Source organism: Ruditapes philippinarum, unplaced genomic scaffold (genome assembly GCF_026571515.1).
Source record: "Ruditapes philippinarum isolate M1 unplaced genomic scaffold, ASM2657151v2 ctg940_1_1_1_1, whole genome shotgun sequence".
In the NCBI taxonomy this organism is placed as follows: Eukaryota; Metazoa; Mollusca; class Bivalvia; order Venerida; family Veneridae; genus Ruditapes; species Ruditapes philippinarum.
Window position 1 is genome coordinate 230,041 of NW_026866687.1, and position 22,410 is coordinate 252,450.

General features: G+C 32.6%; 1 protein-coding gene across 1 annotated transcript in view; it reads left to right on the forward strand.

The window, feature by feature from the left end:
- The window catches only part of LOC132733351 (uncharacterized), a 176,372-nt gene that overhangs the window by 144,877 nt on the left and 9,085 nt on the right, over positions 1–22,410 (forward strand). Inside the window, exon 5 of the mRNA XM_060719992.1 lies at positions 22,169–22,357. Coding sequence (XP_060575975.1) covers positions 22,169–22,357 — 189 coding nt within the window. The remainder of the gene's footprint in view (positions 1–22,168; positions 22,358–22,410) is intronic.

Sequence of the window (22,410 nt, forward strand, 5' to 3'; positions counted from 1 at the left end):
ATGGATTTACAAAACAGTTTAAATAAACTATATGAATATTGTATGAAATGGGGATTTAGAGGTGAATACAAATAAAACCAAAATAATGGTTTTTAGGAAAAGAGGGCCTTTAAAAGATAATGAAAACTGGTATTATAATGATATTCTATTAGAAATTGCTGACAATTTCAACTATCTATGCGTAGTTTTTAATTACAATGGGTCTTTTACACTTAATAATCAATACGTAATTGGTAAAGGTTTAAAGGCAATGTCTGTTTTATTAAAGAACATCAATAAATATGAGTTAACCCCTAGCATTGCGTTGCAACTTTTTGACTCTTTTGTCGGTTCAGTGCTCAGCTATTCTAGTGCTGTTTGGGGATTTTCTAAATCAAAGGATATAGAGCGATTACATCTTAAATTCTGTAAATCTATATTAGGAGTGAAACAAAGTACTTGTACTGCAGCAATCTATAGCGAATTAGGTCGTTATCCATTATTTATTAAACGATATGTGCAAATAATTACATACTGGCTTAAAATAATTAATAGCGATAATATCATTTTGAAAACTGCTATGTACGCTTCGTTTGAATTACATGAAAACAACAATCAATGTTGGGCTTCTAAAGTACATGGAATATTAAATGAGTACGGGTTTTCTGATGTTGGAACAACCCATTTCAATACGAAGCCAAATATTTGTTAAACTTTTTAAACAAAGGGTGATTGACTGCTTTTTTTGCAAAAACTTTCTAGCGATATTTTCAAACAGTCCATTGTTAAGTAATATATATGTACATTTGCATAACTCATTTGAAATGGCAAAACTACCTGAAAATTCTCCATAACAGAACTTATAGAAATTGCATAGCAAGATTAAGATTATCGTCACATAAACTTCGGATTGAAAACAGGTAGATATGGTGCTAATAGATTACCCCGAGAGGAACGCATATGTCAGCTTTGCGGTAGTAATGAAATAGAAGATGAATTCCATTTTATATTTGTTTGTAATAGTTACTCTAATATACGTTCTCTTTACATTAAGCAATACTACTACAGAAGACCAAGTATATTCAAATTGATTGAATTATTAAGTACTGAAAAGAAGTCTGAATTAATAGGTTTAGGTAAATATTTGTATTATGCTACAAAATATCGAATTGAACTACTAAATGCTCTGTAAATCAATGTATAAATTTGTCTCGTTGTATTTAAAAGTGATATTGTTTATTTCTTGAAATTACTTGATAATGTGTCTAGTATGAAACATTGTTAAATGGAATCTTATCACAGCATTTGATTAAGTTTAAAATCCATTTTTTTTATATCTTTAAGAATGCAAACGCTTTATAATAGATAAGCTCACTTTAGCACTAAATGGTGTTAACGTTCATTCTCCAAAAATATGTAAATTGAAAATTTGTGCTACAACTTTGTTCATGTACCATGATATTGTGTTTGATTGTATTATATAAATGTGTGTAATATGACTATGTACTGAATGTATACGTCAATAAATTATCTATCTATCTATCTTTATATCTAACTGGTCAGCAGTTTCCCTATATATCTAACTGGTCAGCAGATTCTACTGTATGTTTAACTGGTCAGCATTTTCTCGCCTGAATGTAAAGAGCGTTAAATTTGCTGACCATATAGAATAAGAAGAGTTTTACGGCTTAAATCAATTTGAATTAACATTAAATTGGTCAGCAGTGTTTTTACTTAATTAAATGTCGACATTATTTTATAAAATATATTAAATTTGCATAATGAGTAACAATTTCGTAGCATTTAAATATTTTTTTCTCTATATATCTAACTGGTCAGCAGATTCTACAATATGGTCAGCATTTTAATAACATATTTTTGACTGTTTATTGTATTTTGTCATAGATAAATCAAGAATGACACGTTGCGTGTGAAATCGATTTTAATATGACCTTGGGGCATATCGATCTCGATAAATTATCAGTTTAATGGATATCTGTGGAAACATGTTGTTTATAATGTAATAAAAGCCTATTAACTATAACAATTAGCACATTATTAATTTTTGTTCAATATTACAATTATACGAACAACAAATAAGGAAACAGAAATCACTTTATTTCATATTTGCACTAAATACGACATAATAATTATATTTTGTTAAAATATACATTACGTATATGTACATGTATATATTTTAACCTATGATGCATAGTTTTATACATACTTGAAACAAATTATGATTTTTCGTACATCATATTTTGACTACATTTTTAAAATTTTAACCAATATATAACACATAGAAGAAAATTCATTAAGGTACTTAAATAAAATATTATATCAAAATAAATTGAGAAATATACAGTATATATCAATTGAATTTTTTATAATTAATATGTATCATTTGTAATATTGACATCTTGAAAAAACATTTTATCAAGTATTTCTCGACCTCGCCTGTAATATCACCAACGGCAATTTGACACCTTCATTGTTTTCCCTTCTTTATCTAACTGGTCAGCAGTTTCCTATATATTCTATATCGTCAGCTAATTCGTCAGCAGTTTAGTGCGACCCCTTCCATGATCGCACCGTTTGTCGGTGAGTTAGTAAATTCTGACCAAGCACCGGTAGACGCACGACAATGCGATACGATATTATTCCAAATGTCGCTTCGCATTGTCGAGTGTCGCTTCGCGTTGTCGAGTATCGCTTCGCGTTGTCGAGTGTCGCTTCGCATTGTCGAGTGTCGCTTCGCAATGTTGAGCGTCGCGGTGTAAAAATCATAAAAATAACGCGACATTTACTCGACATTTTAAAAATGTCGCTTCGCGATGTCGAGTGTCACTTCGCATTGTCGAGCGTCGTATCGCATTGTCGCGTTGTCGTTTCGCATTGTCGAGTGTCGTGGTATGCACTTCTACCAACCTCGACACTCGACAATGCGAAGTGACAATGCGACAACGCGAAGTGACATCGCGACAACGCGAACTGACATCGCGACAACGCGAAGCGACGCTCGACAATGCGAAGCGACACTCGACAACGCGAATCGACATTTCTTAAATGTCGCCCTTTTTTACCGCGACATTTCTAGGCGACAGTGCGACATATCGTTTGACACTGTCGAGCATCGCTTCGCATTGTCGCATATCGCTTCGCGTTGTCGAGCGTCGCTTCGCATTGTCGCGATGTCACTTCGCATTGTCGTGTGTCTACCCTTAGACGCGACGGACGACATTCTAAATGGCACGATAAGGACACCGTAGATAACGCTATTTTGCATGTGCGCCAATTCATTATCCCATTATAGAAAAATAATGCGGATAAGCAAGGCGGTCAAAATTGCATTCGATCTAAAACTTCCCATAATGTCCTTAGAATACCTCAATCATTTTACTATATATACATGTAATAGGTGTTAATTATTAGTTATGGTTGTTTTACAAGAAAGCGAGGTAAACGATCTTGAGCTTAACAGAAATTTGCTAGGCATTTAATGTAATGTTCATTTATTATTTGTTACACTTATGGCTGTTCTGCAAATCAAACAATCTTATCCTTGACAGCAATTTGCCGGGCATGTAATACCTGCCATGTAATCTTGCTGAATATTTGTAACATTTATTTATGTTCTACAAAGCAAACAATCGGTTGTGCATTTGATACCATGCATTCCGCTTGTCCTCATTACTTTAACTTTATTACTTAATATATATTAATATATATAAGATTCAATCAGTTAAACTGTTCTTATAGTAATGGCAATCTCTATTGTTTTTATTATAAACTGTCAAAATAAATATTTTTAATAGTTTAATGGATCATTCTTTTACAAAATTTAATAAATTAGGCTGAACTAAATATTTTTATATTCTATAACGTCTCCTGTTAAAATTGTTTATTTCAAAAGGTTTACCCTTTGCAATTGTAGCAAATTATTTTTGATAAACGCTCTTTGATGTTTTGAAGAGCAAATCACTTTTTTCACATCATTCTTTATCAGTTAAGTCCAAATATAAAAAAGTCGTTTATATTAATAAAAACCTATGTCGTTTATTCGAACAGATTGACAACTCTGAGCCTAGACTTCAATGTAACATTTAATTGGTTTGATTATACCAGGAACATTTACTTAGTTGATACCATACGATAACCTTTTGACATTGCTTACATTTAATAAATCATTTGTACTTAAACTTCCTGGTAGAAATAGTAGTGGCTTTTGATTTTTTTATATTGATCTATCGGCTCTTTTTATCATTTTTTTTTTACATATTAGACAAAACTACGATATTTTTTAATATTGATTCAATTCAAATATAGAAAAAAATCAGAAAAAAGTGATTCGTTATACAATTTTATTAATGGCATGGGTATCGATGAAATATGTCAAGTAATATCACGTAAATTATGACAAGATTTTTACACATGAAAAGATTTTTACACGTGTTGCTTACATGGCAACCATATTGATTAAATAAGCTTGAATTACACGTATTGTGGACGTTGTAACGTATTGGATGTAAGTTTGCGTTTAAAATGGCAGCATTAAGTTATGTGAATATTCTTAACATACGTATTAACCTATAATTAAAGTTAATATTTCAAATGTATCATTATATCTTATCGTCTATTTAAGGACAACAAAAATAAGTCATGTTGTATTTACAAATGAGCATTACTGTAAAATTTTAATTTTGAAACTTTGAACTGAATGTTGATATTTATCAGAGTATGGAAGAAACTAGCAATGCAATATATAAGTCAGTGCATTTTCAAATCGACGGGTGGTTAAGGCTAGAACTTCAGAAATAGCGGGAAAATGTATGTGACTGAGTTAAAGTTAATACCGTCTGTAATTCATTACGTCTGATTTATTTGCAACTATGCAATTTGTTTAGCAGTTTAAGAATGATCACGCCACATCAATGTATTGTTTAAATTATTTATTCTTACAATACTATATAAAATATTGAAACAGACATGTATATATAAAAGTAAGTAATAAGTTTTTCCAAGTAGTAAGAAGTTGATATTAGATGGTAAAGATACACAATGACTATTCCAGTGTTTTTTGTGGGGTTTTTTTTACAAGTAACGGTCTCTCAATAACGGTTTATCAATTATAAAAACACAACTGAGCTTCTTAGAAAGTAGTAACAGCATGTGCCTGTTTCATCTCATAAGTTGATCGCATCGAACGATTTTCTGGTAAAATTTTGGTTTTATCAATTCAAATTTACTTCCAAAATCCGGAAATGAAAAGGTGTGAAGGAATATGATCATACTTGACTTGTGATTGTCTTTCACTATCAGAATCACAACCTATTAAGTATGTCAAACACTTGATTATGGTGAAGCGTGAAAATTAAAAGACTGAGAAGTATAATGGGATAAAAACCAAGAGTAAAGGTTAATAGCTGGTACTACATGAAATATACTAAACTAAAGAATAAATTGTGATAATTAACATTATGCTATTGTATCAACAAATTTAGTTATAGATTACAAATATATTTAATAAAGTTATAAACTTTTTTTAAAAGTCACATTATTTTGCAATTTTATGAATTTCATCAGCTTCATATATTTTTCATCATGTCTTTCTTAAGCAATTGATGTTTAGTGTTTCTACTTGTTCAGTTAATTCCGAACTGAATTCCGGATAATTCCAAATTCAAAACTTTTTGGCTAGTCCCATAGGTGTTCGGTTTTCAGAAGTTACACTGTAGTAATAGATAATTTGGACATTTTGTATGGCCTTATTTGCAAACAATCGCTTTTATACGGTCAGGAATATATAACGAATTTATAATACAGTTTAGTGAAAATAGTGAGATTTCTTCATAAATTGACAGCAATCGTGGTTACACAACTTTATAATACTGCATGTCTGTAATGTCGCTTTTCAATGGATACTCGTGGCGTTTATAAAAGTTTCTATACTCGCCTAGCCTCGCCTCGGGTTATATTTCAAAACAACCGTTCATATAGGGCAAAATAACTTGTCAAAAATCTTTACAACTAATAATTCAAACGTCACGATTATCCAATGACAAGCGACGTGACAAACGTGCAGTGTTAAAGAGTTTGCCAATATGTATGTTTTGTCCATAAATATATATTCTGTTGTGTTTTGTGTTAAATGTTACATAAAATAATAGGTTTATGTATTGTAGTAACTAAAACTAAAAAAAACTAAAAAAAACATGTAACATTCGCACATTACGATTGGTTGTAACTGCATTATCTTCTTTTATATCAGATATTGTACATAAGGCGTTCTATAATAACAACCAACAGTGAGCATGCAAAAATGTACTAAACAAATACAAACGTGCAGTCTTATTATTATGTATAATGATCCAAGGTTATCGGTATACAAATAATAAGACGAGGATTAAAATTGACTGGTTTACATATAATTTCAGTCGTGGATATATGCAATTTAACATGCCTTTTTCAACTTCACCATAATGAGGATGACAAACATCATTCATTTCTTCGTATTTATCGTGATAAATTATACATCTATTAATGTCGAAGCTGGTTGCTCTGGGGGTGTAAGCAGGTGTAATTGGACACCCTGGAAGTCATGGTCAGACTGTAGTACGACATGTGGTGGGGGGACTAGAACGCGATATAGATACTATTGTTGCAAATTAAGCTTAGTTCATGACATGAATGCTTGCATGGCGGATTGCCATCATAACATGGACTATTATTATACATATTCCTCTGAAACTCAAAAATGTAACACATTTTGTTATAATGGTGATTACCAAAGTTGGAATAATGATTGCAGCTGTAGTGATGCTTTCTATGGATCGTGTTGTGGAAATCGTAAGTTAATAGAATTCAATTTGAATCAACTACGTTTTCTTTAAATTTCAGCTGGCAGACAACTTTACAAATATGAACCTGCTAATTCAATTTCGAATTTCATCTTGAAATATGTATTTGTTCAGATAATAGATTAGTTAGCTTACGAAACAACAAAACAATGATTTAAGTGCTACTTTTTACATGAAATTTGTATTTGCGTGGGGGTGTGTTTGGATGGATGCGTGCGTGTACGCACGTACGTAAGCTTACGTAAGTGCGTACGTATGTATGTTTGTATTAACTACAGATAGAAAATTTCAAAAGTAAACAAGGACAAAAGAAGTACCATTAAGAAACACGACGAAGGTTAATTCCCGCAAAACTATTCAATGAGAATTTCGATTAGTATGAAACTTCATGTCAGTTGCTATTCAAATCAAGTATTGACTATCAGACACGTCATTTTTCTTCAGTAAATTAATGTTATCTTTCAAGGTTTTGGTTGATATCTCTGAAATCGTCTAACCTAAAATAATGAATTAAAGTTTAAAAGGAAATATCCCCAAACAGAATATATTGTTTTTCGAACAATGCCCTTTCCTTAATGAGATATATTTATCTTGGAAGCAGCTTCCCGCAATAAAATTAAATATAAAAAACTGGTAATGATTCCAAACCTATATACAGTATAAAGATACTTAAAATGGTTCTAAAAGAATATGTATGTTCATAAAGTTTCAAGTAAGTGCCTACTTAGCTTTTTTTAATTTTGCTTCGGACAAACTTTACAATATTGAAAACTTACTGAAAACTAATACTCAAGAATGTGCAAAAGAGAGTTTGCTTACTTAAATTTCACTTCCCTTTAAATTACAACTTAATGACTTTATTAGTTATTGAGATATGCGCCAAACGAACATTAAGCAATACGATTATCAAATGGTAATAACACATCACGTTATGTGTAAGATATTTATGGTTCTTAAGGGCTGCACTTATCCTGAATGATATTGACTGACGAGCGTTCTAGCATTAGGTAGCATCAGAAAATGGACTGTTAACTATTTTTTCCATAGCTATATAAAATCAAAAAACGTAAGCGCAAATTAAGGTAATGCAGACAGACAAGCTTATAATGATACGCAATGGTGTATGTTTTAGTTCTAGACATATCTAACATTACTAAAATTCGCAGGATACTTATTTTCTAAAAAGTGTAAGTAAAGCACTTATGTGACAATATTACATTATTTTATGACTGCATTTTATCTACTGATTACGGACTGAGAAATGTGTTTATATTGTATACGAAAGGCGTTCACATTTTCGTAGGCTGCACTGTCTTAAAATTTTTTGTTAGGCGACCATAATTCATAAAAAATACATGACCGGAAACGATATTTTAATATACACTTTTAAATGAAATTTCAACCGCGTATGACAAATTGCCTGTATTTGACGGCGAATACGGTAATGACACCCGACTGCCAGCGCCCCAGGTCACAATTGTGTTTCTTGACGTCAGTGACGTCACTAGACGTTTATATGATTTCTGATTGTAGTGCGTCGCTCAAAACTTTTCAAAGTAGCGTCCGTTATATTCAATACATCTCTAATGTCGTTTTCCCAAGATCCTTGCAAAATTTCCTGGTTTCAAGCTTTTCTTGTGACATCATTTCTGACGTCAATTCTGTTGATGCTCTTACAGCGAAAATGTTGTTTATTCAAACTCCAATGTCCAAATGACGTCATATTTTCAGGTAAAGTCATCATAACGTCATACATAACTTTCCGGATTTTAAGTGTTCATTTTATTAAGAAAGTCGTATTTTTACACGCTTAATAATAAGTTCATTAAAAAAATTTGGGCTGTGGCGCTAGCGCTTTACCATAGTTGTGAAATTGGTTGTCAGTCTTTAAGTTGCGTAATCAATTTGAATTTTCATTGTTTTGAAAAGGAATATCAACGCTATCAATTGATATAATTTTAATTAAAATTGCTCCTAAAATGAAAAAAGGACATTGGTCTACGAATATATTGAACGCCTCTATTATACTTGTACTACTACATTTTACACGCTTCGTGAAAACTTATGATCGCAAATAATGTTAGTAATAATGTCAAAGAGATATTTGTTAAGAATGACGCCGCACTTTATTCAGGTACAGATATAATTATTGTTTAGCCTATAGCTGATTATATCCAAATTAACGTGTCCTGACATGACAACAACCATAACAAGTTGACATAGCACATTACATTTAAGGATATCTTTTAAACTAAGTGTATTTGTTATTTTGTTCTAAATAAGTCAAATGTAAGTCCTTGTGCAAGGTTCGCATTTGAACTGCACCAATTGGTACAGAGCTAGGACCACTGCGGTATACGGTACCCAGGATATTGCCCTATATTATGAGGACTTTCATCCCATTTCGCGACTTTGAACGAGGAAAGAAGGTAAGTTAAGTGACGATATTTAGTCATTTTGAATTGGTTTGATATAAATTTTATAGAAAAACGAATACTTCGATAATTTCCCTAGTTACTGAAAACCCAAAAATGTTGAGAAATAGCTTTGAAGTGTAATTAGGAGGTAAAATTCATCTCTTTGCTCACGTGATAAATGAGCTCGGATCAGTCAAATTTGATGTTTTTGTGCATATACTTCCTTATAAGAAAAACTTAAATCGAGTGAAATGTGATAATGATGATAATGTTTATGTTGTAAATGTTCAATCAATAATAGAACCTCAGATGACAGTGCATTTGAGAATAAATACACATGTCAGTGTACCGAGTATTGCGTTGGAGTTGCCCGCCGGTGTCACGAGTATTGCTTTTTAGTGTAACGATTATTGGTTATCAATATAGAGTAAATGCAAGTAGTAAACACTGAGTATTTACCACATTTAATCTTAAATATTTCTTATTGTGCATACTTATTTACACTATATATGCAGGATATGCAGAGTTCGGAGGTACTTTACTGGAAACATCAGCGAATAATCCAGATTTTTATTCCTGCTCATGAAAAATCTCAGCAATTGTCTGTGTTTAAAAAGTTTCCGTTGCTATCGAAGGATCAACCTTTCCAGAATGTGTTAATAATTATTGCATATCTTATTTTAAATAGTAAAAAGTAAAAAAAAAATGCACCCAAAGTGCATTAATGCTGCCTCAAGATTATCAATATTAGACGGTATTGAGCAAGTTTGCCAATATCTAACATCAACCGACTTCCTACTATGCCAAAAATCCATATAAAGGTAACTTTCGGTCATTTTGCACCTACACTCTAGCAACGGCGAAATTTGTTAAGTCATTAGCAATGAGTTACCGTATGACTGCTGAGCGGGTACAGCTCACAAACCCGAATAAAGGATTTTAATAAGATTATGATAAAGGGCAGCCGATGCAATAAAAGGATTATGTTCCTTATAACCTTTTAAGTCATAAAGGCGTGTTTTGAAGGCTTAACACCCATCCAGTTTGAGGCCTCAAATAGTGTAAAACATGTGCTATTTAGTCCCCAAACACTGTTTTTTCGTTTGAGAAATGTTGTTCAAAAGAGTGATCACTTTTTCGGCGCCACCCCGATTAAAAAGGTACATCAAGGGGGTGCCACAGGGGGTATGTGCCTCCTTCTGTTTGGGGGTTTGAAGTGGGGCAGTAGCCCCTCTAATCGCCGAGAAGATTTGGGACTAGTGGGGGGGGCTAAAATGGCCTCAGGCCGATTTAAAGATACCGTGTTATCAACGCCGAAAACCTTAGACTTCATCTCAATTAATTGAGAAGTTGCTGCACCTTGAAATCAGTTTTGATGGGAAAAAACAACTCAAAATAGAGATTTTTGGCAATTTTGAGACGTCCCCCCTCGTTGCCATGGTAACTGGAAATTTAAAATTGAGCATGCTATTCTACAGGCTATTGTCCAGCCAACATTTGTGCCCAGTTTGATCAGTATTGAAGCATTTTTTATAGTTCCATAGCAGTTTGAACTTGTAACAATAGGCTTAATTCAATGATCGCAATGTTCATGCAGTAAAAGGTTAAGACGATACCGGCATGCTTGGACGGCATAAGCACTCGGGCCAATATTTTACTAAGTGTGTCGATATGTTTCTTAAGACAAACTTGCCCTGTAAAAACCTATTATTAATGTCATCTAAATATGTTTTGTTATTCTTCTTCTTTTCAGAGATGAGTCTCCTTGATCACAGTTTCTTGAGACATGTATTTAAAGATTTTTATCGTCAATTTTGATGGTTCTACCCCGCTTCCGAACCTGCACACACTTTATTTTATCCATAGTGTGATCAAATGGGCCCGTAGGAAAAGAACAGTTATAACACTGAAAATGCATTGTTGAATTTGAAATATTTGAATAAATATCACATAAACAGTACATTATCAGCAAAATGGAATGGAATCGATAAACAGACGTGAAAATAAGACAAAAAATCGATTTCCCATACTTATGTTCTCATTCTGTTTTGCAATACACTGTACAATAAAGTTGGGCTATTTTGCAATACTCTGTACACTTAAAATCAATACTCGGTACACTTTCTTGTATCTTTTTTGGTCTGTATGTTTTTTGGCCTCACACTATTTGCCTGAAATTTGGACAAAGCATACTTGGATTGTGAATAAAAAAAATGCTCGATTCAATTTTTTTATATTGGTAGCATAATTATTTCTAACGATTCTACAGTATCGCGGTCAGTATTTTCTAGTGAGCAGCGGATCGTTTAGGGGAAGTTTAATCAATTTTACAAATACCTGTAATACTTTTACGTCTTTTAGAGCTACAAAAATACCTCTAGATATATAAAACCCGTTGAGATAAATGAAATAGCCATTAGTTTGGAAAATATCGTCGCTGAACTTACCTTCGTTCCCCGTTCAAAGTCGCGAAATGGGATGAAAGTCCTCATAATATCGAGCAATATCCGGGGTACTGTATACCGCAGTGAGGACGATGTAATGGTTTTCTAGAGGAAACATTGGGACGGAAGCAAGTATTATTAAACTTGTGGCCTATGATTCCATTCGTAATGACTTGATTTAAGGATAAAAGATGCTAGAACATAATTTTGATACCCTCTCAGCCCTTGATAAAAAATGGATACACTCTGTAACTTCCTTAATACTTGGAATATAATTTATTTTATACGATTGACATCTATTTCAAGTAACTAGGTTGTGTTTTTGGTGTATTATTACGAAAATACTTTTGCTAATCATTTGAAGCTGGTCTTATCAAAATTCAATGTTGTCTTATCAAATAATCCCTTTCATAAAAGTGATTTCATTACCCAAATTGTTTAATTAACTAGGGTGATTCATTTTAATACAGGTATACATTTCAAATAAGCAAACTCTGGTATTATAGACTTAATAGACTCAAGTAAATGGTAATTCAATTATTTAGTCTTTTATATATCTGACATACATGTATTGGCAATGTAAAGTGATTTATTTTTCAAGTTTATATTACTTTTAACGATAAACATTAATGAGACAATTAAGTCTTATATATATATATGGTACAATCGTTATAATGATATAGAGTTAACACTGGAAAATATAAGCAGGACAATTCATTTCTCTGCGTTTCTTGAATGTTTACCAGCATGTAGATTGAAATTATTTAAAAGATCGGTTTTTAGCGACATACATGTATTGCAAAGTAAAAACCAAAACAAGAACGATAGTCTACGTGGTAAAACACATCTTTCTTATCTGCGCAGTATGCAAGTGTCTTTTATCTCAAAAGATTGCATTATTGATAAAGCCTACCTTTAAAAATTATAACAATATTTTTTGATAAACACCTTTTGATTTTGTTCTAGTTGTAGCAAACAGATATATCATAAAGATCTTTTAGATTGAATTGTAGAATGATTGATTAGAAAAGAGTCATGTACTTATATAATTAATAAATATTCACATTTGTATTTTAGCAAAGATTAAGCCGAGTCGTTTAGCGATTGCTTTCAACAAGGAACATTTACATTTAATTAATTTAGTTGATATAATGAAAACCTTACTATATTTTTTATATAAATGCACCTTATCACCAGTTTTGCAGATACTTCCTCAATCACATGTCCTTATTTATTGCTGATGTTTACTTTATTGCAGTACGTTATGTCTGTGCATTAATGTTTATGCAATTCATTTAATACATTAGATATAAAATAATTCTAAAAGGATCAATTCAATTGAATAAATGTTTGACATCCATTTACAATGTCGTAATGGATAGAAAAATTGCGTGTTTTTGTAATTATTTTGAAATAAAATATTATTTACAATAAAACAGAAATAGTTTGACAGCAACTTAAATTCAAAACGTCATAATACATAATTATTGTTGAAAAGGTACTCAAAAAAGTTTACAAAGAATTAATCTAGTTCATTGCGCAGAGCATTAATTACGTTATGAATGATTACATTTACAAAAATTCTTAAAGTGGCTCATACTGTGAAACTTCCGATTGTCAATATGTTTTTAACAACGAGCAAGGTTAAGTGTCCTTGAGACCAACATTTTTTTTGTAATTTGAATTTCAAAACGGTTAATAGCTAGTGGTTCTTATCAAAATTAAGATTCTACTTTGTTCATAAAAATTTAATATGTCTTTCTTATTTCTCGAAATGATATTGTTTTAGCTCATTGCTAGGTAATGCGTTTGTTTCATTGTCATTGTCATGAGTTGGACGGCATTTTCAAGTTTCCAATACTCATTTGATGAAACATTGAAAAAAAATGTATGCAAATGTAATTGTTAATTATACATCTAAATATGGTACACCTATATAAGGCTATTCATGGGTAATCCTTATCATTTTCAAAAATCGACACTTTGCTTTCCTCACCTTTTAGTTAATCAAAATAAACCCATGTTTCACGATTGCATACATGCTGTGATGCAACCGGTACGCGCTCTCTTTTCTGATCATCAGCTTAAAAGTTGAGGTATCCACTGGGCCGTAACCCTACTTGACTTAAATGCATGTATGTTTGTTAGTATAAGAGACTGGCGACGAATACTACATAAAAGATCTCCTCCAGTGTAACTTAATATTTCGATAAATACATATAAGTCTCGTCCTATACCTTTATTTTATCAGCGGATAAACATGATGTTTTGATAAGATCTAACCTTGAGCCAAATGAGTGTTTTATTTGTAAATGTCTTATTTACATGGTGAATTAAAACACAAATAATAATACAAACTTTCTCCGTAATTTCCAAGTTAATACTATAAACCTTTCAAGAATATTGACTCCTTGTTCAGTGTTACCAATCAAATACTATTTAATTTGTCAACACAACAAAGGAACTTTCGTGATTGGTTCAGGATGAAGCGTCAATTAAATTAATCAAAAATTGATTAAACATAAGTACCATTCATAACAAAATACATTTGATACGCTATTATAGTACGGCTTATATTATAAATGATTGTACTACATAGAGGATTAACCTAGAACTTTTCTACCGGCGTGCCATCTATATTTTGAAATCTTATGCCCGAATATAAATGAACAGGTAAAAGTAAACTGTACTGGCTGAAATCCTGGCCCAATTCCGATTACTTACTGAAATATGAGAAAAATGAGGATGTTATGAATAAGAATTTACCGTTACGTATAGGAAATAATCGTTATTATGATGCGTCAAATTTTTAAACATAAAGTATATTCCAGCGTGTCCACAAATTGATAACTGTAAAAGAAGAAGATGCACGTCTTCGTGGAACACTAAGTGTCTTGAGTGTTATGACGATAAAATATTCTTCAACAAAACATTTGGCGGCACAAAATGTGAACGTAAGTTATTTTACATATCAACTGGGAAAAATATATTTAGTATTTGATTATAACAGATACTATCAAATTTTGCAGTAAAAATAAGGTCGCTATGCAAAATATTTCTAAACAACCGCTCTATAAATATGGTTTATTGTCATTTAATGCTTATCTGCTATGTGTACGACTTTATTAAAAGGTGAAGGTCATATATTATAAATCTTTGTTCAAAGATAAACTAAAGAAGTAACGTAAGTATATATGTGGTAATAACAAGTCATATGCTCTACTTCTTCCATATCAAGTTGTTTCACAAAGTATTCCACAAAGAAATGAGATAAGTTTGCCTTAATAATAAAGATATTAATTTTCCAGTTCTGAACAGTTGTAGAAATACTTTTTAATGGATTAAGGCAACCAACTGGTGATCATATATCTGCATTGATATTTTTTCAATTTAATTTTTAAGAAATAAAAACATAAATTAGTTACTCTGGCGAATTATTAATGTCTGATAATTGAAAGCTATAATGATATCATATGAATCTACTGTAGTGAAACATTTTGATCCCAAATTTAACAGGGTAAAACTATATTGAATTAGAAGAAACGTGTGACAAATTCTTGTACGAGACCTTTTAATGAGTATAACTGTTAAAAGGTATGTTTTAATCGAACAGGTTTGTGCTCTTGGAACAATCATTACTGTTGGCCTGGAAAATGTGGTGAAGATCTGACAAGAGAATGCACTTGCGCGCAAGATTTCAAAATTGTACAGAAAAGCGGAGAAACTTCTTGTCAGCCAAAAAAGCTACCATCAATTTTAACATGTGGAACAATTGTAGTGGGCCCGAATATGGAAAAGAAACAGGCGAGAAGCAGCACAAATTCTAGGGAGTGTCAATATCTTGCTGATATGTATGGTAACTTCCAGCCGTCGTCATTTAAATTTGATGTCGCAACGGAATATACCATCGACATTGCAGCCTTTACAAATCCGGATTTTATCAGCGAATCAAAGTTTGGTATAACCGACTTTTCGATAGATTTCGTCAAAATCCTTGTGGATGGTAAGAATTTCTTTAAAATAAGAGCCTGCAATATTCTGCTATTTGAGGTAATTTTAGCATATTTAGACATACATGTATATTAAAAAGATATTACTCTATACTTGACAAATATGTATTCCGGATTTTCATTTGTATTATAAACATACATATTTGTTATGCAAAAAAACATACGTTATGTCATATACTCTCTGAGTTCTTCACTGACGGGGAATAGATCGAGACGAGGTGTAAACTATTACAAATTGATATCAGCATCAATTAAACAGCAATACTACATGCAGAAACATCACTAAAACATGGCTGAATATACGTTCATTTAAAGTTAAAAATATTAATTTAAATACGAAAATAATGCTTCATGTTGAAACTGATGGTTTGAATACTTATTATTTCTAGGAAGGCGTTCTGTTGAAAGTCGTATCAATCGTTTAGTGGACAACTCTTCCAGCGTTAATTGTTCTCGGACACATTTCGACTCGGATAATATTACCTTTACCTCTTCTAACTTTGATCTTCAAGATGGTCAAGCGTAAATATTGTTACTTTGATTTTTAATTGTTCTGATTCAATTACGTTTCTTTTCATTCGTTTGTCTTTAAAGTGTATAAAGCTGTATTCTACTGCCTGCAGTTTACAAGAATTTTGTTTTACATGTATTTTTGAGCAAGAATAATTCCAAAAAGTCTGTATGAAAGAAATATGTTGGTTTATTTTCTGACAGGATTTTAATTTTAATACCTCTTTTTGTAGATTATGTCTTCAATTCCGCGTAGATGCAGGTGGTTACCTAAAGGGCAAAAATAGAATCACACACATCATTTCGGATGCAGTACCTTATCGAAAGGTCCAAAACACTCGTCAGCTTTGCTACAAATATGATATCTCGCCTGCAATGCACTGCCAAGAAAAGGGAAATTGCAGTTACGACCCAATTCAATTTGAAAGCCGTGTGACCCGCTCTGCAGATATCGATATTGATTTTAAGGGTTGGTATGATCCGCTTCCACCTGGCGGAAACTCGATCCAAGCATCTTCTATTGAAAGTTATCAGATAACGATTAATGAGGTTACTGTATCAACAAACAACATACAGGTTAATTACCTGTCAAATGTTTATACAAAGAAGGTAGATTTCAAAGAGAACAGAATACCGCTTTATCTGACATCTGAAAAACCTAGATTATACTGCGTTACTTTGGAAGTAAAAGATGTGGCTGATAATGTAAAACAAGCACGACGATTCATCTTGTATGACAATTCGTCTTTTATTGAAACGCGGGACGATAAACCATTTTATTTTACATCAGCTTCAATACAAACCAACTATAAATGGCAGACTCATCATCATGACATATGCCTTAATTGGAAAGATCATTTTCTCAACCAATTCTACTTCGACAACCCTTTGCTGAACCCCATTGCACCGGAACCAAATGGCTTAGTGACTGGCATTTATGAACAAAACCATGGTTTACTTCCAGTTTCTGGTACTCCAAACGTGTATGGCATTATACAGACTATGGTTGCCTGGACTTTAAATGATGGGTCCCCTTCTACAGAGATCAAAGTGCCAAATTTCCAAAACCAAACTTTTTGCAAGGACTTAAATGTGAAAGACGGCCAAACGTACACAATGTTTATCCGTTCTATTGATATTGCTAATAACACTTTTATTGAAAACAGGACAATTCATATTGACCGATCTGTACCTCATATAAACAACATTTGGCTCGTTAAAGATGGTTACAATGTCTTGTTTGTCCATCATATGACAGATTTGTCAAAGATGCAATTACATTTTGAAGCTCTAGATCCACACAGCGGCGTAAGACAAATAGAATGGGCATTTGGTAATACCAATACAGAGCTTACTTCTGGTTCTCTGAGTGTAAGATCTTTGAAAGAGGTAAGGGTTAATATAACTTTGCTAGTTAATTCGAATTAATTAGAAAACAAACTTATGTTAATTACTATATTTCATAATAAATATATGAAGGCTACATGTTAGCCCTAGTAAAACTCTAAAAACTACGAACCTTCACTACAGTTTTCATATAGAAATATAAACCAAATAAAATTATTTTCTTTCGATTGATTTACAGTTTAAATGACATCAACAAACAAAATTAAATTCAAGATCAATGACTTTTTAAAAGGACAGCGGCGACCAACCAATTCTATGTTCAAATTGTTGTTTTTTCATTATTATAAAACCGTAAAGGGATCCACGTTATGTGTATAGTATCTTTATTGTTATGGAAAATGGTAAGATAACTTGCCTGAGAATGTTATTGATGAAAATGTAACAGAAGTACCAGGTTTCATATCCACATATTGCAATCGAATCAAGTTTTGATCAAATAAAACCTATTTAATAACGAATAAGATCAATTATGTAACAACGTCGGTTCAATAACATTCTAACTGCTGTTTGTTAGGCTAAAAGTCATTCGTTTCTTGTCCTCTGCCTATAAAAGAAATTCAAGATTCTAATTCAAGTTACTCTATGTTTATTTACAGAACTCCTGCCCACGTAATGCTGAAAATTGCTATTGTCCGGATGTCGGACAATGTGAGATCTTTAACTACACTGTACCATTAAACAAACTGATTGAAATCAACAAACATGTGGGCAATCACAACAGAAATTACTATTTCACTTTAAAAGTTACAAACAATGCACATTTGTTTAACATAGAGCGTGTTGATATATTGGTCGATGATTCCCCACCAGACGTTGGCGTTCTCTTTGAGGGTAAATATTTTTCTAAGTGCAATATCGTAATATTATTCACGCATTTTCACCCATGATTTACTAAGGCCCTGCTCTATCAACCTGAGACAACTCCCGTCCTAAGATTTGTCAAAGATATTCTTACCAACCTAAGAAAAATTTGCGGCCCTCACTAAATTGTTTCTCAACACCTTTCTGCGATGACGGTTCGCTTAGACATTACCCCCCGGACAAAACTAATTTTTGCTTTCCGGATATATTCGCGGAAGAAAATCTTGTTTTTAATGTAACGAATAGTTATATATACAGGGATATTTATAGAGCACAGCACGACCAAATCATAGCTATACTCCGTCATCATGAACTCGAAGAAGATTAAGTTTCGAGCTAGGGGAATTTTTAAGGAAAAGGTGATAACGTTCGGTGGAAACGAGGTTCAAGGTTTATGAGGGCATTTCATCGAACTTTACCTCAATATTTTGTTGATATATTTCAAAAGTGAAACTAGAAAAACTTCATCAAAAATTAAACTGCAAAGTTATGATAAAAAAAGGAAAGCTCATCTTAATCATTTTTACAATACTGACCTTTTTTTTTTCTTTTTTTTTTCTCCTCAACTGCAGTAACATTTTCTTTATATTTTGGTTCATGAATCATAAGCCTTTCATAAGATTATTAACATCAACATGTCCGTATCTACAGAGCAAATTATTCCACCTTGAACTGACACGATGTATTTCCATTTCAGATTTGAAATTAACTTACATTGAACTAGGAATTATATGTATCGGTTCTTTTTATCATCTTTACTGGTTAATACAAAACAGTTGTAGCCCAAATTGTTTCATCTAAAAAAAAAATGATTCAATTTCAATAATTTTTCAAAACACAAGATAACTGTAACTATATGCGAAATACAAGTTGTTGAGTTCGAAGCTATTTCAAATGCATTTGTATTTTGCAGGACCTATGAATGCTAAAGATATTGATTATACAAGTGACAATAACTTTTTAACCCATTGGCATGGCTTTATTGATCATGAAAGTGGAATCAAAGAATACAGAATAGGTACTGCGTCTCATTGCTTGAGCAGTAAAGAACTTTACGATTTCAACAATATACCTGGCATTGATTTCGTTACAAAGGTCCCATACACTGAGACCTCCACTCGTATTCCTGCAAACTTTACGGGCAAACGGTATGTATCTATCATTGCCTTAAACAATGCAATGGACCCATCAGAGGCAGTATGTTCTGATGGAATAACTCGAGATCTTTCACCACCTTCTATCCAAAATCTTACATTGGAACATGCATCCTGGTCCGAAACTTTAGTTTGTCATGAAGGACGAGCATGGCTTTTCCATTCATCGTTAGCAAAAATAAAGCTTGGCAACGTATCAAAATGTAACGATTTATGTAGAAACTATCCTCAGCTGCATCCTCTCGCGTCAGCTCTTCCTACTTTAAACATACAAGAAAAAGATTCAGATGTTTCGCAATTTATGTGTGAATCAAAAAGCTGGTACCTGAACGCCTCGATTATTTACCTACCAAATAACCATATTAAACTAGATTGGGACATTGAAGAGGATGGAAGCCAAATTGATGATGTTTTTGTAGGAATTGGAACTGATCCTTCTGAGTTCAATTCGCCGAGAATTGATGCATATAAGTCAGCATCGAAACGGAATGCGTTTAAATATGCACATGAAGGAATTGGATCGAATGAATTGTTCTTCGTATTTTTGAAAGTTGTCAACAAAGCCAGTCGAGAAAGTGTTTTAAGTTTAGGTCCTATCTTGATAGATCAAACGCCTCCGATTTGTAAAGAAATTCCAAAAGTAAACATCGAAGAGGAATTTATCGTTGTTGGTTGGGAAAATGAAACATTCTATGACATCGAACAAGATCAGAAAATCGACTCTATCTATTTTGAAATAGGTAATTCTAACCTTTATAATATATCCAAACAGAATTCTGTCAATTTGATAAAATGATTGTTATTCTCTATATTTACTACACAAATACTGAAAATGATACGTATTTACCGTATTTATTTGGCTACATTGTCAAATCTTTATTATACATTCGTTTGATATAATCATTCATAAAGTATTCTATTAATTTAGAATCATAGCATAGTTTAACATTACTGATGCGTAATTATATTCACTAAATTTTCACTATTTAATCATGTGTAATCTTCCATACATCACAGGACATGACGACACCAAAGTAACACCATTGTTACAGTGGGACCTTGGAACGTCTGCGCCATGTTACGAATATAGTGGTGGTTGTTTCAGATATCCTATCAAAAGATTACAAAAGGAAGATAATGATCTCGGTTTATACTTTTTCATAAATATGCACGTATACAACAAAGCTGGCCATTTCATCACTGTTTCCACAGATGCATTTCAGATACCTTCAACCTACCCTCCGGGTCACGGGATTGTATTTGACGCCGATCCGGAACATAAGTCACATACATTTGATGTCAATGCACACTTTACAGCACATACTTTATGTCTAAAATGGGACGGTTTTAAACATCATGAGTCAGTTAAAATCGAAATAGGTATTGGATCTAATAACTTGACAGACAATGTTGTTCCTTTTAGCACCCACAACCGCTCAACCAATTATCACTGTATAAAATCGCCCAACATTAAATTTCAACAAACCTACTATGCACTTGTTAAGGCGTCTTGTACCGGTGGTCTCACAGTCTCGCCATCAAATGGAATCGTCGTTTTAAATGAGAGTAAACTATTAGACTCGCTAGATGTTTATCTTGGAGAGGAATGCTCAACTGTTGATTTAATACAATCAGAACGTATCAATTCTACAATAGCAAATAATTCAGTGACATTTCCAGCTCATGTAGGTAAACGATATAAACTCTCTGTTGTCAACAGCTCAGTTGCTTCACTTGTCACTAATGATGGTATAATTGAAAACGACACAGGAAATAATGCATTATATTTCGTATCGTTCAGTGAATACCCTGTTATTTACTTTAATTTTGCCCCCGGATCAACAAATCAAGAAATAGAACTACTTATTCATAATTGTCCCGATACAAAATATTTAACTAATAGAAACGTCGTGACGGCACATTGGTTTTATGACGATCGTGTGGCTTATGGATTGGTATTTCAAATCGCTTTATTAAGAGTAACAAGGACATACAGAAATATATCTGTTGTACCTTTCATGCAATATGAATCAGTTTTATATCGACAAACTCACAAGTTTCTGAATATTGATTTAGAACTGAACAAGTATTACAAACTTGCTGTTAAACAATGTACTAACGTTACGTGTCTCGATCCGGTATTTTCTAAAGATTTTAGCGTAAGTGGGGTACCAGAACCAGGCAGGATACTTGTGTCCAGTCTTTTAAAAGAAGCTTATGACCCTCATGCAAAGATAGATTTGAAGTGGAATGCTTTTCAAAAGTGACAACTCGATACTTTTTTACCAGTGGGCTGTTTCTGCTGACAATAAGGGAAATATGATTCTGACACAGTGGCAAACAATAAAGCCAACAACAGAAATTTGTATCAGGTCAGTAGGTATTTTATATTGAAACAATCACAAAAACGAATAATTTGAAGTTGCAGTTACAATTTTATTGATTGCTCTACTTGTTTTACTTTTGAATTCGCAGAGAGTATGTATCCTTCTAATGTTATATTTGTATAATATTTTCTTTATTAATTAGGTCAATTCATCTGTTGATTTACCTGTGCATCTCCACTCAACGAAGTTCAGTTGTATCCGTGCTTTCGACATGGCAGGAAATGAAGCTATCCTCTGTCATCACATGGAATGCATAACAAATGGAACTTATATGGCGTCTGCCATTTATGATTTTGACTCAAACTCGAAAGCCTGGAAGACAATTCTTGAGGTAAAAGAAGATGTAATATGATGTGTTGTAAAACAAGTAAAACATACAATAAA